General features: G+C 46.4%; 1 protein-coding gene across 1 annotated transcript in view; it reads right to left on the minus strand.

Moving 5' to 3' along the window:
• The window catches only part of LOC134389583 (lactase/phlorizin hydrolase), a 43,048-nt gene that overhangs the window by 9,717 nt on the left and 19,040 nt on the right, over window positions 1–14,291 (minus strand). Inside the window, exons 6-11 of the mRNA XM_063113152.1 lie at window positions 12,153–12,879; window positions 8,070–8,715; window positions 4,276–5,826; window positions 3,337–3,605; window positions 1,440–1,730; window positions 846–1,044 (exon numbers count right to left, since the gene is read on the minus strand). Of these exons, the coding sequence (XP_062969222.1) occupies window positions 846–1,044; window positions 1,440–1,730; window positions 3,337–3,605; window positions 4,276–5,826; window positions 8,070–8,715; window positions 12,153–12,879 (3,683 nt within the window). The remainder of the gene's footprint in view (window positions 1–845; window positions 1,045–1,439; window positions 1,731–3,336; window positions 3,606–4,275; window positions 5,827–8,069; window positions 8,716–12,152; window positions 12,880–14,291) is intronic.

Genomic DNA, 14,291 nt, shown 5'->3' on the forward strand with positions numbered 1-14,291 from the left:
TCATAATCTGAAGGAGTGATAAGCATGAGTGCCAAGCAAGGACCAGTGGGAGATGCATGTGATAAAGATTTGAGGCTCATCTCTCTGTGGCTCTTTCCAGCTTTTACATGTGATCCTGAGAAATCACACAGATGAACTCAAGTTTATTCTCATAAGCTCATACTGGAGAAAAAGTAAACTGGATGGTTCTCTCGGGGTAAAGACAGGTCCACAATCCCTTATTCAAAACCCTTAGGGTCAGATGTGTTTTGGAATTAACCACTTTTTGTATCTGAGGAAAGTAAGACATTGCATATAACACATGTTACGTATCACCCCAGCAGGCTCAGGACAACCCTCCATAGTCTAGCTCTCTAATATCTCTGAAGCAGAACTTATGAATGTTTATACCGAGTGCGATAAAGGCCATTCATTAGCAGCCTCATGTTGGTTCGAGTCAGGCTTCACGGTTATCAAACGAGCTCAGGTCAGCCAAATCGATTATCAGAAGTTTTGGGATTTTGGAATTGTGGAAAACAGACTGTGGACCTGTACGGCTTGATGAAGTGTCCTTTCCTAGGTCGATTCGCCCATGTCCCTGATCTCGGAGAGCTTCCTACCTAAGGAGGGTCAGAGTCACAAAGCAAAGAAATAAAGTCATCCTGAGGTACTGAGAAGTGAAACCCATGTTTCACCAACATGGTGGAGGAGGGGAAGTCTCTGCAGCCTCGAGTAAGAGGCAGGTTTCCAAGGCCCTGCCATGGGCCTTTTCTGGCTGCCTCCTCCCATGCCACCTGGATTTAGTGCCTGGACAGGCTAAGAACAACATTTTCCAAAGAGCTGATGAGGCAGGCCTGGACCTTTACCTGGAGCTCCTGTCCCGTAGCCATAGCCCTGGGTAGCAATGACAAAGGGCTCATTCAGCGTGATCCAAAACTTCACCTTGTCCCCCAGCCTCTGGAAGAGCACATTCGCATACTCTTTGAACCGCTGCACGATGGTCTCATTCTCCCAGCCGCCAACATCCTGGAGCGCCTGGGGCAGGTCCCAGTGGTATATGGTCACCTGTGAAAAGACCAGGTCAGCAGTTCCATCAACTGTGCCTTCCATGGGAAGACATTTCCATTAGTTGCGCCAGCAGAAATGTCTTTTGCTAAAGCTGAGAATGAATTTGAGAGAAAGAGCCTCAAAAATTTTTGTTTCTTTGGGGGAGGGGTAAGTTGCCTCTGTTGGGGGGAGAGGGATAAGTTGTCTCTGTTGGGGGGATGGGACTGAACGGCTGGCGACCAAAGGTGAGAAGGAAGCTCTTTGGTGTTTTTTGAATTCTGCACCGTGTGAATTTACTAACAATTCAAGAATCAGATTTGAAAACAGCATTTTGTTTACACAATAAATGCGCTCAACTGGCACAGCGCACTCCTGCATGTGGACTTTACCAGGCCTGGCCAGGCCACCCTCACCTGGGGCTTGATGTTGGCGGCCAGCAGTGCGTCGATGAGCCGCATGTAGTAGCTCAGGCCCGCTTCATTGATGTACGAGATGGTCCCATCAGGGAGGACACGAGACCAGGAGATGGAAAAGCGATAGTAGGACACGCCCAGGTTCTGCAGGGCAACGAGATCCTCAGCAATCTTGTGATAACTGTCGCAGGCCACGTCTCCGTTGTCGTCATTCGAAATCTTCAGTGGTGTGTGAGAAAACGTGTCCCAAATACTGAGTCCTTTGCCATCTGCTCTCCACGCACCTTCAATCTCCAGATGACAAGAAATGGTCCTAAGTCATTCTGTCAAGCACTCACGGGGTCCTTTCTGTCAGTGGGTAAGTACCAAGTCGGGACGTTTCTCAGCATCTCCCCTTCTGTGAGCCTTCTCTGGCCAGCCCTCTAGCTTCTGAACCCCCACAGCTTTCTGTACAGCTCTCTGGACACATGCATGACACTGCACTGTGCTATGGTGTGTTTGCTGGCTGGCTTCCCAGGAGGCCATGAGGTCTGGGTATCGTGTCTTTCCTCTCAGTGTCCCAGCAATTACTGCATCAGTGCCTAGGGCCTGGTGGGAACTCGCTGAAGGTATGAATGAACAATTCCTTGTCCCCACTCTTAATCATGACCAAACAAGTTGAGATGATGCCAGGTATGTAGGCAGAATTTCTAATCAGGACATATGTCACTGTTTCTGTGCATCCTCCCTCTCTGGCCACCTACCCTTTGGGAAAAGTGACCACAAGCCACTGGAAAAATGCCTACCTATAGTCCTCCTTGCTCTGACAGGAGCAATTTCTGTAGTTTACTTTAGAACACTTCAGCATACTTCAGTATACATGGTATGATATTATGTGACTGGCTGCAGCTAAGATGGTGCTGGCATTCTAATTGAGAACACACTTCCTATCTGGGGCCAAGGTTGAGAACCTGCTACAGAGGATTCTGTCTGCCTGATATACAGCAGAATCCTGCCTCAGGAATCCTGGCATTTGCCTGGAGTGAACCTTTCACATAAGGTGTAGGTCAGGCACCTAAGCACCTGAGAGAACTTAGAGCTGGGTTTCCTTGTTTCCACAGAACAGCATACCTGAACAGTTTTTGTGTTTGCCTGCTAATTAATATTTACTTAAGAAACGTCTGCATATGGCAGAATTTGGCCCCAAACTCTCATTACAACCTGGAATTGTGGTTGTCGGGGAGTACCTAACCCTTACCGACCTCTGAAATATTTTCAGCAGTTGTGGTCATCTAGAAAATCCCCCAGGGGCTGAGCACACCTGAGGTCGGGTCAGCTCACACCACTGGCCCTGCCCAGCAGGTCCCACAAAGGCAAACAGAGCCCCAGTCCTGTTACCAGAGAAAATAGAGGAGGCAGGAGATGGAAAGCAGGGACACACGCCTAACTGCCGGGAAGTCACTCTTTGCTTTTTATCCTTCATTTTTCCAGGAAAAATAAAGCCATGGTATTTTCTGCATTAGTGAGCCTCATTTGGCATGAATAAGGAAGGTAAGAGTATGATGTTGTTAGGACATCAAGAAAAGCCCAGGCCCACGTTTAGAGCCAATTCGAGCAAACCGCCTGCTTGGAATAGACTAGCTCTTTGCCTAAGTGTTTCTATCCAGGCTCCATCTGCTCCATCTGGCCCTGCAAACCCCCAACTCAGCACTGCCCATCTGACTGTGGTGTTCAGACCAACTTGGGGATGTGAAGGAGCCGGCTGTCCGGGAAGAGGCCCCCAGTCCCCTGTGGCCCTCCACAAGGTCTGCTGGAATCCCCTGCTTATGTTCCTACCCCTCACCCCTAGGCAACAAGCCCAGATCCTGGGCGTAGCAGGTAGGCAGCGAATGGTGTCAAACCACCCTGAACGCCTCACCTGATATGATGCGGAAGCCGCACTCCAGATGAAGCCCTCGGGAAAATGTCCATATAGAAACTCATCCTCCGTGGGCAGTGGCATGCCGTTGTTGGTGATGACCTCTGTGTAGTATGTGGCAGAGGCTCTTGCTGTGCGAGGCCTGCTCACGTCATCAAAGTCAACCTGGTACAGTCCAAACTTGACTGTGTAGCCATGCAGCCACTCAAAGTTGTCCATCAGAGACCAGGCGGCATACCCTCGAAGGTCTACACCATCGAGCCTGTAGGCTGGGAACATTCCAAAGGAGAGCTTTACACCGGGAGGCAGGATCTCCAAGAAGCCCAGAGCCGAGCGCTGGCTCCTTAACTCAAGGCCATGGTCCTAAACCATTGGCTTGTATACAAAGGAACGTATGCCCTGAGAGATGAACAGATGGTCTTGGTGATCTTACTCTTTACCAGCACTGATGACCCTGCAGCAAGTATTAATGACCGATCTGTGTAAAATCAAATTCTTCTGTTGGGGTAAAGAAACATGTCTCAAATTGAAAGCCTCAGCCCACCTTAGAAGGTAAGCATAGAATGTTCTGGAGTGCAGTGAACACCCCAGAATATAAACTCCACTGGGGCAGAAATTTAGGTTTTGTTCACTGCTGGATTCCCAGCACCTGGTATAGAACTTGTCACAGGGTTGTTAATAATGAATGAATGTACCCATGAAATACTTCTTGTGGGGAGTCTGTCTGTGTACATTTTTGCTTTTTCTCTGGGGAGATAAACACAGCTTTTTTTCCAGTGTGTTGAGAGACATAGAATCCCCCAAAAGGTAAAGAATTCTGGAGTTAGGGCATAAGAGGGAGACTTGTCGACGTTTTGTCAACCAGCCTGACAAACTATTTCAGGGATGTGAGCTGTGAAATGTTGGAAGTCTTTGAAGGGGAATGGAGTCTTCACGTACCTTTCAGAGCTTCGTTGATGTAGGTTTTATGGTAAAATATCCTGTCGGTATCCTCCACGTCCAGACTTGTCAGCCCTGCTCCGTTTTCGGTGACGTAAATGGGGATGTCACCATACTCTTCTTTGATCCAGTTCAGCAGTCTCCGCATCCCCCAGGGTGCAGCTCTGTTCAAAGCTGTGGAAGGCCACGAAGTGTCCTCCTCCTCGGTCGTCTCCTGGTCGTCTTCGTAGGAGGGTGGGTTTAGCTTGGTTGTCTTATGCTGCACGATTCTGGAGGAGTAGGTGTTGAGGCAGAAGACGTCAGCCGTAGCCCTGATGTAGTTCTTCTCTTCCTCAGTGAAGCTTGGCAGGCGGGTGGTGGCTAACTGTTGTAGCTCACTCCTGTTCCCCACCTTCCACTTCATGGCGTCGGGATAGTCTCCGTTTCTAAAAATGGGGTGGGCGAACCAGCCCAGGGAGAACTGCAGCATTCGGTCAGCTGCTTCCACGTCTCTCAGGACCCCCGGTGACTTGGGCTCTGCCCAGCTTGCACTGAGGCTCAGTGAGATGACTCCATTCTGCTTTGGTCTGTATTTCTCATCGTAAGTGTGGTAGGCTCTGGCATGAGCCTTGAGCACTGCATGGCCGATGATATAAGGTGCCCAGCCTGGGTCCTTCACTCCTGGGGGAAAATCCCCCGAGCCATAACCCAGCCATGCCTGGTATGCAGGCTCGTTAAAGGTCATCCAGAACTTGACTCTGTCACCAAAGGTCTGGAAACAAAAGTCTGCATAGCTGTCAAACAACTCAACCAAGGAAGGATTCTCCCAGCCTCCAATGTCCTGGAGGGCCTGGGGCAGGTCCCAGTGGAACAGTGTCACCATGGGAGAGATGTTGCTTGCCACCAAGCCATCGATCAGCCTGTTGTAATAATCAACACCACGACTGTTGACAGAACTGTTTCTCCCAGTGGGGAAAATCCGAGACCAGGACAGCGAGAAGCGATAGGCATTCACCTTCAAAGCGCGAAGCATATTCAGGTCGGCGTCCAGTTGGTTATAGCTGTCACAGGCTATGTCTCCGGTTGCATTGTCTTTCACGTTGCTCCCTGGTGTGTGGGTAAAGTTATCCCAAATGCTGGGGCCTTTGCCATCAGCGTCCCAAGCTCCTTCGATCTGATAGGCTGATGTGGAGACGCCCCACAGAAAGTCATCCCTGAACGTGCCGTGATAGAACAGGTCTCTTTCAAACTCAGATTGGTTGGAGAACTTTTCCCAAACTACTTTAGCCTTGGAGGGCACCTCAGATGGAAAAGTGAAGGCTCTGATTTTGGAGCGGAACGTTGCTGTATTAGGAGGTGCTTGTCTTTTTGCTTCCTTGGTGAGGAAACCGTTCTTTTCGATGATGTTGGTGAAAAAGTAGGCAGATCTCCTGGGCGTCCTTGGTTTACTGCTGTCGTTGAAGTTAACGTGGTGCAGCCCGAACCTTTGGCTGTACCCGGAGGGGCCTTCGAAGCCGTCAATGAGGGAACGAGCCATGTAAGAACGAACATCCACGGAGTCCTCCTTGACAGCTGCAAGCAAAAACGAAATTTGGAATTACTTTTAAGAAAAAGTATTTTTAAATTTTTACTAAGAATTTATAAGTCAAGTCTCTACTACTGATGTTGCTTTTAAAAGTTTCCCTCTTGACGTTGAAGGTTTGGAGGTGACTTGGGTTGCCCCAATAAATTTAACCCTTTTTCCCCAGAATGAATAAAAGGAAAACCCACGAGACCCCCACAAAACATCAGGTCACTTCTTTGGCCACAAATCTCAATCCAAAGGAGCATCCCTGTCTTAAAGTAAATGACAGAGAGAATGTGCCCCATCTGCTACTATCACCATGCCCTTATATAGGACACATAAATCATTTAATCTTTAAAAAAAGTGCTTTCCTTTTTCTTATTTACATTTTGTAATGTTGAGATAAGTTGATAATACCTTCCATATAAAAAAAGTAGTAATAACGTTGACAACATGTATTCCTTGGTGCAGTGGTTGAATGGTGGCCCCCAGAAGATTTGTCTGAGTCCTAAGACCCAGGACCAGTGAATATAAACTTTATTGGAGACAGGGTCTTTGCACGTGTAATTAACTTAATGATCTCAAGTTGAGATCATCCTGGGTTAACCGGGTAGGCCCTAAATCCAATGACACATGTCCTTATAAGATACACAGATGAGAAGGTCATGTGAAAATGAGGCAGAGGTTGGAGTGATGCAGCCACAAGCCAAGGAATGTCGGGAGCCACCGGATGCTAGAGAGGCAAGGAAGAATTCTCTCCTAGAAGGTTGGGAGGGAGAACAGCCCTACCAACACTTTGAGTTTGGACTTCTGGCCTCCACAACTGTGAGAGAATAAATTTCTGTTGTTTTAAGCCACCGAGTCTGTGGTAATTTGTTACAGCAGCTCCAGGAAAATAATACACCTGGCTCATGCCTAATTTGCCAAACAACAGTCTTGTGAGTCAATCAACAACCACGGCCAAAGTAATAAGGCAAAGTCTCTGGGCTCCAACTTGGAGCCAGCAATAGATGGGGCCTTGTTTTTAGCAGACCGTGCAAGCTCTCCACAAATATACTGATTATGTAAGAGGCTGATAAAGTTGCTCATTCATTCAGTAAATAAGTTAGTATGTGTCTACTTTGTCCCAGGCTTGTGCCAAGCCCTGAGGACACAAAGGTGAATAAAATCGTCATAGCTTAGTGGGTAGAGTGATGAACTGAGCCAGAAGGAGAAAGACCTCTGGTTCTCCTCATTCTGATTTGGGCGTGTCACTTAATCTCTCAGCATTAATCTTCACAGTTGCCCCATTAGGACAATATCTGCCCCTACTTATTGTACAAGGCTGTTTCAAGAATCACTTGAGAGAATGTCCCAAAGATATTCCAAGAACAAGATTACAGGATTGTGGCTGATGCTGTGATAAGGACAAGGGAAGTATAGAGAGGGTGTCTGACCTCAGCAACGGTGGGATGTGTGTCTCCATTCCTCCCTGCTGTGTCCAGGGCAGGCAGGTATCCCAGAGCAAATCCTTCCCTCTGAATTTAGACAAGGCCTAAAACCTTCTCAACACAGCCCACTGGGCAAAAGGCTGGCCACTATCAATTGATTAGGTCTGAATTGTGAGTTGAAATCTACTTGCCATCCCCTTATGCTTAGAGTAAAAAGACATAGTATGTTGGGTAAGAATAAGACTGTAGCAATGGATCAATAGGAATGACGTGGAATGCAGATTTTAGAGCCAGTTAAAGGAGATGGACATCAATGTAGCTGGAGCAATGAGTGAAGATTTAATGGGTTGGAGTCCCATCCTAAGGGTCCTCATGCCATCCTGTAATGCCCTTTTCACCCTATATTGCAATTCTCTGTCTGTGTCCCTCTGTAGACTGTGTGTTCTCTTTGGAAAGGACAATGTCTGTTCATTACTGTACCCCTACTGTCTTGCATAGTCTGGCACATTATGGGCACGGAATGAAGATTTGTTGAATAAATGCTTTAAAAGATGATGAGGCTTGATGATTGAATAGGACTCAGATGGGCAGAATGACGAAAGGAGGCATTCTAGGAACTAAGAACATAGGAGCAAAGACATGATTCTTCTGGAAAGAGAGTTAGGAGGCTGATGTGAAGGACTCCCCCTATGACTACCCAAACTGCCTTTCTTCACTTCATTTCTCTGGGAGACGGTCTTTGTCTCATTAAATGAAATTCTGAAGACTCGGAGGAGAAGTACCACCCACCTTGAAATCCCCAGCGTATCCTGTGTTCTTACCCTTGAGCACCTCGTTGATATATTGATTGAAGTATTCTACTCTCAAGGAATCATCGAGGAGATTTTCACTTTCTCCTATGGGTATGCCATTGCCAGCCACGTAGATTGGAACTTTTCCTCTTGTGTATTCCGAGGATACAAACTGCAACAGCCTCCTTATACCCCAAGGCACCACACGAATCCAAGGGGATGAGGTCTGGGGCCATGCAGGGTCCATGTGTTGGGAGAAGCCTCCGATGGAATCATAGCTAGGGGTGCAGGAGTCTTGTTGGGCCTTGCTGATGAGGCGAGAGGTATAATGAGACAGACCCAGAAAATCAGCAGAGCCTTTCAGGAGCTGCTTCTCTGCCTCCGTGAACTCAGGAAGCTGGGCCACAGGACTGGGGCACTGTTTGTTCATCTGTTGGATCTGGGCCCTCAGGGTGGCTGGGTAATCTCCATCCACAAATATGGGGTGTGCAAACCAGCCCAGCATGAAGTGCAAGAAGCGCTCAGAGGCTGTCAGATCCTCTGGCCTCTCTGGAGACAGGGGTTCTGCCCAGTCTGAGTTCAGCACGATGCCCACACGCCCCTGCTGCTGTGGGCGATGGTGACTGTTGTAGTGGTGCCAAGTTCTGGCATGAGCCTTGAGGACCAAGTGAGCCACCTTGTGAGGAAGACAGAAGAAATACGGTGCTTAGTAACAACAACAATGTCAACAATAGGACCAATGAGACAATAACAAGTCAACAACACAATGTGAACAATTTAACACAAATGTCACCAATATGAGCAAGTCAGGAAAGACAACACTGAAATGTTAATATCAACAACATCAACACTAATGTAAACAAAAACATCAAGTCATCACAAGTCAACAAGTCAATACCAATGTCAATGATGCCAGCAAGTCATCAACAACAATGTTGGTGTCGACAACATCAACACCTAAGTCACCAAATCACCGATGTCAACATCAATACGTCACCAACAACATTGGTAACAATGTCAGCATGTCAACACCAACATCTTCAACGAAGTCAACAGGTCAACAACAAGTCAACAACAACATCTACCAAGTAACAACAGCATCAGCAACCACATTAACAAGAACAACGAGCAGCTCATAACAGCAAGGTCTTGGCTTTGGATCCCTGTACTGGCGAGACACCCCCAAAAACAAAAACAAAAAAACAACTAACATGTATTGAACACCTGCTGCTCAATGAATTCTCTCAAGTAATCCTCCCAACAACCTCCTGTGGCAAGTACCATTCTTATTACCACTTTACAGATGAGGAGAACGAGATCCAGGAGGTGTAATAACTCTACAAGGCCCACAGTTGGGAGAACAGTGAGAATAGAGAACACAGGCAGTCTGACTCCAGGCCTGTTCTTATCACTCACAATGCTGTTGTGCCTCTGTCCTTAATACGTGCTTGTTGACCGATCAGTCTATGGGGTGGCTGGGATTAGTTTAAAATTAACACACAAGGAAAAGGACCACTCTTTCTAGCCTACCTGTTTTTATTTCTACTTAATAAAATCTAGGAGGAAAAACCACAGCTAGGAATCTCTTTGTAGACTCGACCCATGGTCTTATAAAAGTCAACAGCTTTCCTTGGTAGAGCATCATGGAAACATAGGGGTTAAAGTGGGTGTCTGGAATATAACAAGCTTAGATTCAAACCTTGACTCTGCCACTAACTTCCTCTGTAAACTTGGACAATCTGTTCTGTCATCTTCAGCTTCCTTGTCTGCAAGAAGCTGGTGATTATGGATCCACCTGGGAGGATTACATGAGATAAGTGTATAGAAAGCACCAAGTAGAAATGTGGAGTGCAGGAGTGAGCTTCCTAAATCTTAGCTCCCTTCCTTCCTTGTTATCATCTGAAGATGATGACACTTATGTTTGAAGAATTTCATGTCAAAATATGACCTAGTAATGGAAACTCCTGGCTTCTCCCATGTCTCGCATGTTAATCCTTAATTGGCTCCTAAACTCCATCAGGAAACTGTCCTTCTTTCCAAAAGGCAGAAATGCTTCCCTTCTAAACTAGTCTATGTCAGGCAGGGTTACTCAATGGAGTCTTAGACAATAACATGAAAAGTGCCAATGACACGATGTCAAGTAAACAATGAGCACTAAACCGAGTTGCCCTGTGATAGCACCATAAATGCAAAGACGTCAAGACTGGAGGAAACACTGGAAGAATAATGAGAGAAATCTCTTCTTTGAAACTTTCTCTTCATAGTTGCTATGGACTGAATCGTGTCCCCCAAAATTTGTATGTTGAAGCCCTAAGCCCCAATGTGATGGTATCTGGAGGTTGGGCCTCTGGAAGGTGATTAGGTTTAGGTGAGATGATGACAGTCAGGCCCTCATGATGGGATTAGTGTCCTTAGAAGAAGAAATCCCAGAGCTCGCACGTGCTCGCTCTCTCTGTGTCGCTGTGTCTGTCTCTCTGTCTCTCCCTCTTTACCATGTGAGGGTACAGCAGGACACTGCAGTCCAGGAAAAGAGCCCAACCATGCTAGCACCTGACTCTTGAACTTCTGGCCTTGAGAACTGTGAGAAATAAATGTCCGTTGTTTAAGCCACCAATCTATGGTATTCTGTTATAACAGCCTGAGCTGATGAAGACAATGGTATTATAATGCTTTAGCTTAGAAATAAAAACAAGAATTAAAGGACAAAAGTGAAGTGACCTTCACATCAAAGTCTCTGTAAAAAATATCTTAGGAGTATTTCCAGAGATAAAGCTGTGGGTGACTGAAGAAAAAGCCTATGAAAAAATCTTTTGGATGAGTATTACGACAGGGGAACAACAGAAAACTTCAAACTTCCGTTTTCAGACAGGTTGTCTCTCCGTGTGTGTGGACGCTTGCAGTGGAAGAGCAAAACGGAAGCCTCGACTCATGTACTATAACTTTTGGGATTTTCATTGAGCCATTTATTCACAGTGTTCCACGTAACCCTAATAGTGGACATTCTGACTTGTTCTCTAACTTTGTTATGTGTGTTAGTCTCATCTCTCCCGATAGGTTATATCACGTCAAGAGCATAGCTGTGCATCCCTCCTTAACACCTAGCACATGCACAGGAAATTCTCAAGTTCTCATATTTCAGAAGAAAACCCAAGTTGTGTCTAGGGAAAGCCAGACTAACATGTCTGTACTCAAGAATGCGACCAGGGAAAGCTGGTGGGTTTTCTGGGAGATTCTGAAGGAAAGAGGAAATGATGGGGAGGACCCATATTAAGCCATTTAAAATTTTATCTCCAGCATATACATCCCCTTCTGGGTGAAAAGATACGCTGACTGTCCTCTGGAAAGCCAGTCCCACTCTCCCTCTCCCCACCTCCTCACCTCTCAGCCAGTGTGTTGAGGGGTCGAGCATGGGACCTTGACCCAAACCAGGCACCACAGTCCCCTAGCCAAGACCCAGAGATGGGCGTGTGTGAGTTGTGTCTCTTTAGAGACCAGGAGACACAGGAAGACTTTTGCTGTGAACGCCAGGGCAGAGGCGAGCTTTTGCTCCTGCTGGTCTTGAATTACAAAAGCAGGGCTGCTGCCATGTGGCTACCAGGGAGCCCAGAGAAGGAGAACCATTGGGTCCTGGTGACACTGTGGGTGATCTGATCAAGCTCCACCCTGATGTAGCTAAAATCAAGACTCTGCATTTTCCTGAGCTCATAAATTCCCTCCTTCCTTAAGTCAGTTGGGTTGGTGTTCTTTCACTTGCCACTAAGAGTCTTAGGTGACATGGGGAGCTTGTTTTGTGGTGAATACATCTTGGGCCCAAATCCTAGCTTCCACTGGCAACCCACTGGCCATGTCACCATGAGCACATTTTTGTCTCCCTGAGCCCCAATTCCCACATCCATCAGTGCTGTTCTGAGGATGGAACAACTATTTTTATGATACCAGCACAGTGTCTGGACAAAATAAGGTGATTAACAATTTATGGTTCCTTTTCTCCCTGAGTTCCTTTGAAGAACAAAAACTAAAGACTGGCTGATGGGAACGAGACTGATCGAATGACTTTATTCCAGCTAAATGTCCTTCCTCCTCAATTAGTAGGAGCTGCAGGATGAGAAGTACCTTAAAAGAGGCCACCCCTGGGTCAGAGATGCCTGGTGCATGCTGGCCGGTGCCATAGCCTGCATAGCTCATCACCCATGGCTCGTGGAAGGTCACCCACAGCTTCACGCGGTCCCCAAAAGTGGAGAAGCAGAAGGCCGCATAGTCCAGAAAGGCGTCCACCACACTCTCGTTCTGCCACCCGCCATGATCCTGCAGGGCCTGAGGCAGGTCCCAGTGGAACAGTGTGGCCATGGGCTGGATATGTGCGTCCAGCAGGCTGTCGATCAGCTCGTTGTAGTAGGTGACGCCTTGCAGGCTGGGGCTGCTCCCATAACCGGTGGGGAAGATCCGGGACCAGGAAATGGAGAACTTGTACACCTGAGCCTGGAGGCCACGAAGCAGGGCGACGTCAGAGGCCCACTTGTGGTAACTGTCACTGGCCACCTCTGGCGTCGCTTGGCTCTCGGCAGTGTGCAGGTGCCCGTAGTGGTCCCAGACACTTGCCCCTCTTCCTCCCTCGGCCCAGCCTCCTTCCACGCTAAAGGCTGCTGTGGAGACACCCCACAGGAAGCCATCGGGGAAAACATCCTGCAGGAAAGCATCTCTTTCCACCCTGGACTGGTTAGCAAATGTTTCCCACACTCTCTGGTAGGCCGAGCCAGGAGATGAGGAGCCGACTGGTGCTTCAGGGTCCTGTTGCTGATCAGTCTGAAGGGCAAGGCTGTCGGTAAGAGAACAAGATGTGCTGTGGGAATGGAATGACAGAAAGGGACATAATAATGAATGACTCTGTGAGTTAAAAATGTCCCCTACTGATGAATAGTGGCAATGTATTTAATCAGTAAGGATTCCAGAAACACTGAGTCAGAAGGCATATCCACAAAGTTATGGGCAGGAACTGACTAGTAGGTGGGAAAATTATTATTATTACCCACTTTTAGGTGAGTTATTATTTCTCTTGCATGAGTAAAAACAGTAAAAATGCTACTACTGTTCTGTTTGTTAGATCACCCTTAAATACTGTGTTCAGTTCTGGTGTCACACTTCATTCTTATAATTTATTGTTTATAAAACATAGTTAATGATCATGATGACTTCAATTTATTGGGCCTCAATTTTGTGCTGGCCACTGTGATGAGGATGTATGTGTATTACCTCATTTAATTTTCAGAACGAATTATTCGATAGGTACTACAATTATTTATCCTTATCCTACAAAGGAGGAAACAGACTTATGAAAATGAGTAACTTCTAGCCTCAGGGAGCCAGCAGATATTTACCAGCTGGTATAGAAGTATTTAAACAATTGAACTACTGGTACAGCTCTAATGAAGTGAACCTTCTAAATTTCAATCCTGGGTACATTCTGCTTTCTTCGACCACTATACCACCATGTGTGTGTAGGTGCTTATGTGCACGTGTGCATGTGTGTGTATATATATATGTATATGTACAGACAGTCCCCAAATTACAATGTTTCAACTTAAAATTTTTCGACTTGTAATGGTGCACAAGCAATGTGCATTCAGTATAAACCATACGTTCCTTTAGTACACACACAACTGCTTTGTTTTCACTTTCTGTACATTATTCAGTAAGTTACCTAAGATATTAAACACTTTATTATAAAATAGGCTTTGTGTTAGATGATCTTGTGCAAGGCCAGGGTAACGTTAAGTATTCTGAGCATATTTAAGAAAGGCTAGGCTAAGCTATGACGTTCAGTAGGTTAGTTATATTAAGTGCATTTCCAACTTCAGATGGTGTTATCGGGACATAACACCATCATAAGTTGAGGAGCATCTGTATATACATAAAATAAAACAGCACATAAAAGTGCTACCCTTATATAGAATGTAATATCAGAATATAGTGTGTATTTTCTATTGTATTCTAGTCTGTTTCTCTCCATCTCTCTCCTTCCTTCCTTGTTTTTTTTTTTTTAGTTTTGGTTTCCAACCTCTAAATTGATTTCCTAATAAACCAGTCATGCCCTGCAGCAGTACACAGCATGCTTCAACTTACACACAGCAAAAGGCAACCTTGAGGAGGAGTTGGCAGAACTGCAAGTGTTGGTCTGGAGAAGGGAACAATAAGGATAAGGGCACCTCCCTGTCTGAGGGCCATGGTGTGGAGAGGAGATGATGCTCAGATTGC

The sequence above is a fragment of the Cynocephalus volans genome, chromosome 1 (assembly GCF_027409185.1).
Source record: "Cynocephalus volans isolate mCynVol1 chromosome 1, mCynVol1.pri, whole genome shotgun sequence".
Classification (NCBI taxonomy): domain Eukaryota; kingdom Metazoa; phylum Chordata; class Mammalia; order Dermoptera; family Cynocephalidae; genus Cynocephalus; species Cynocephalus volans.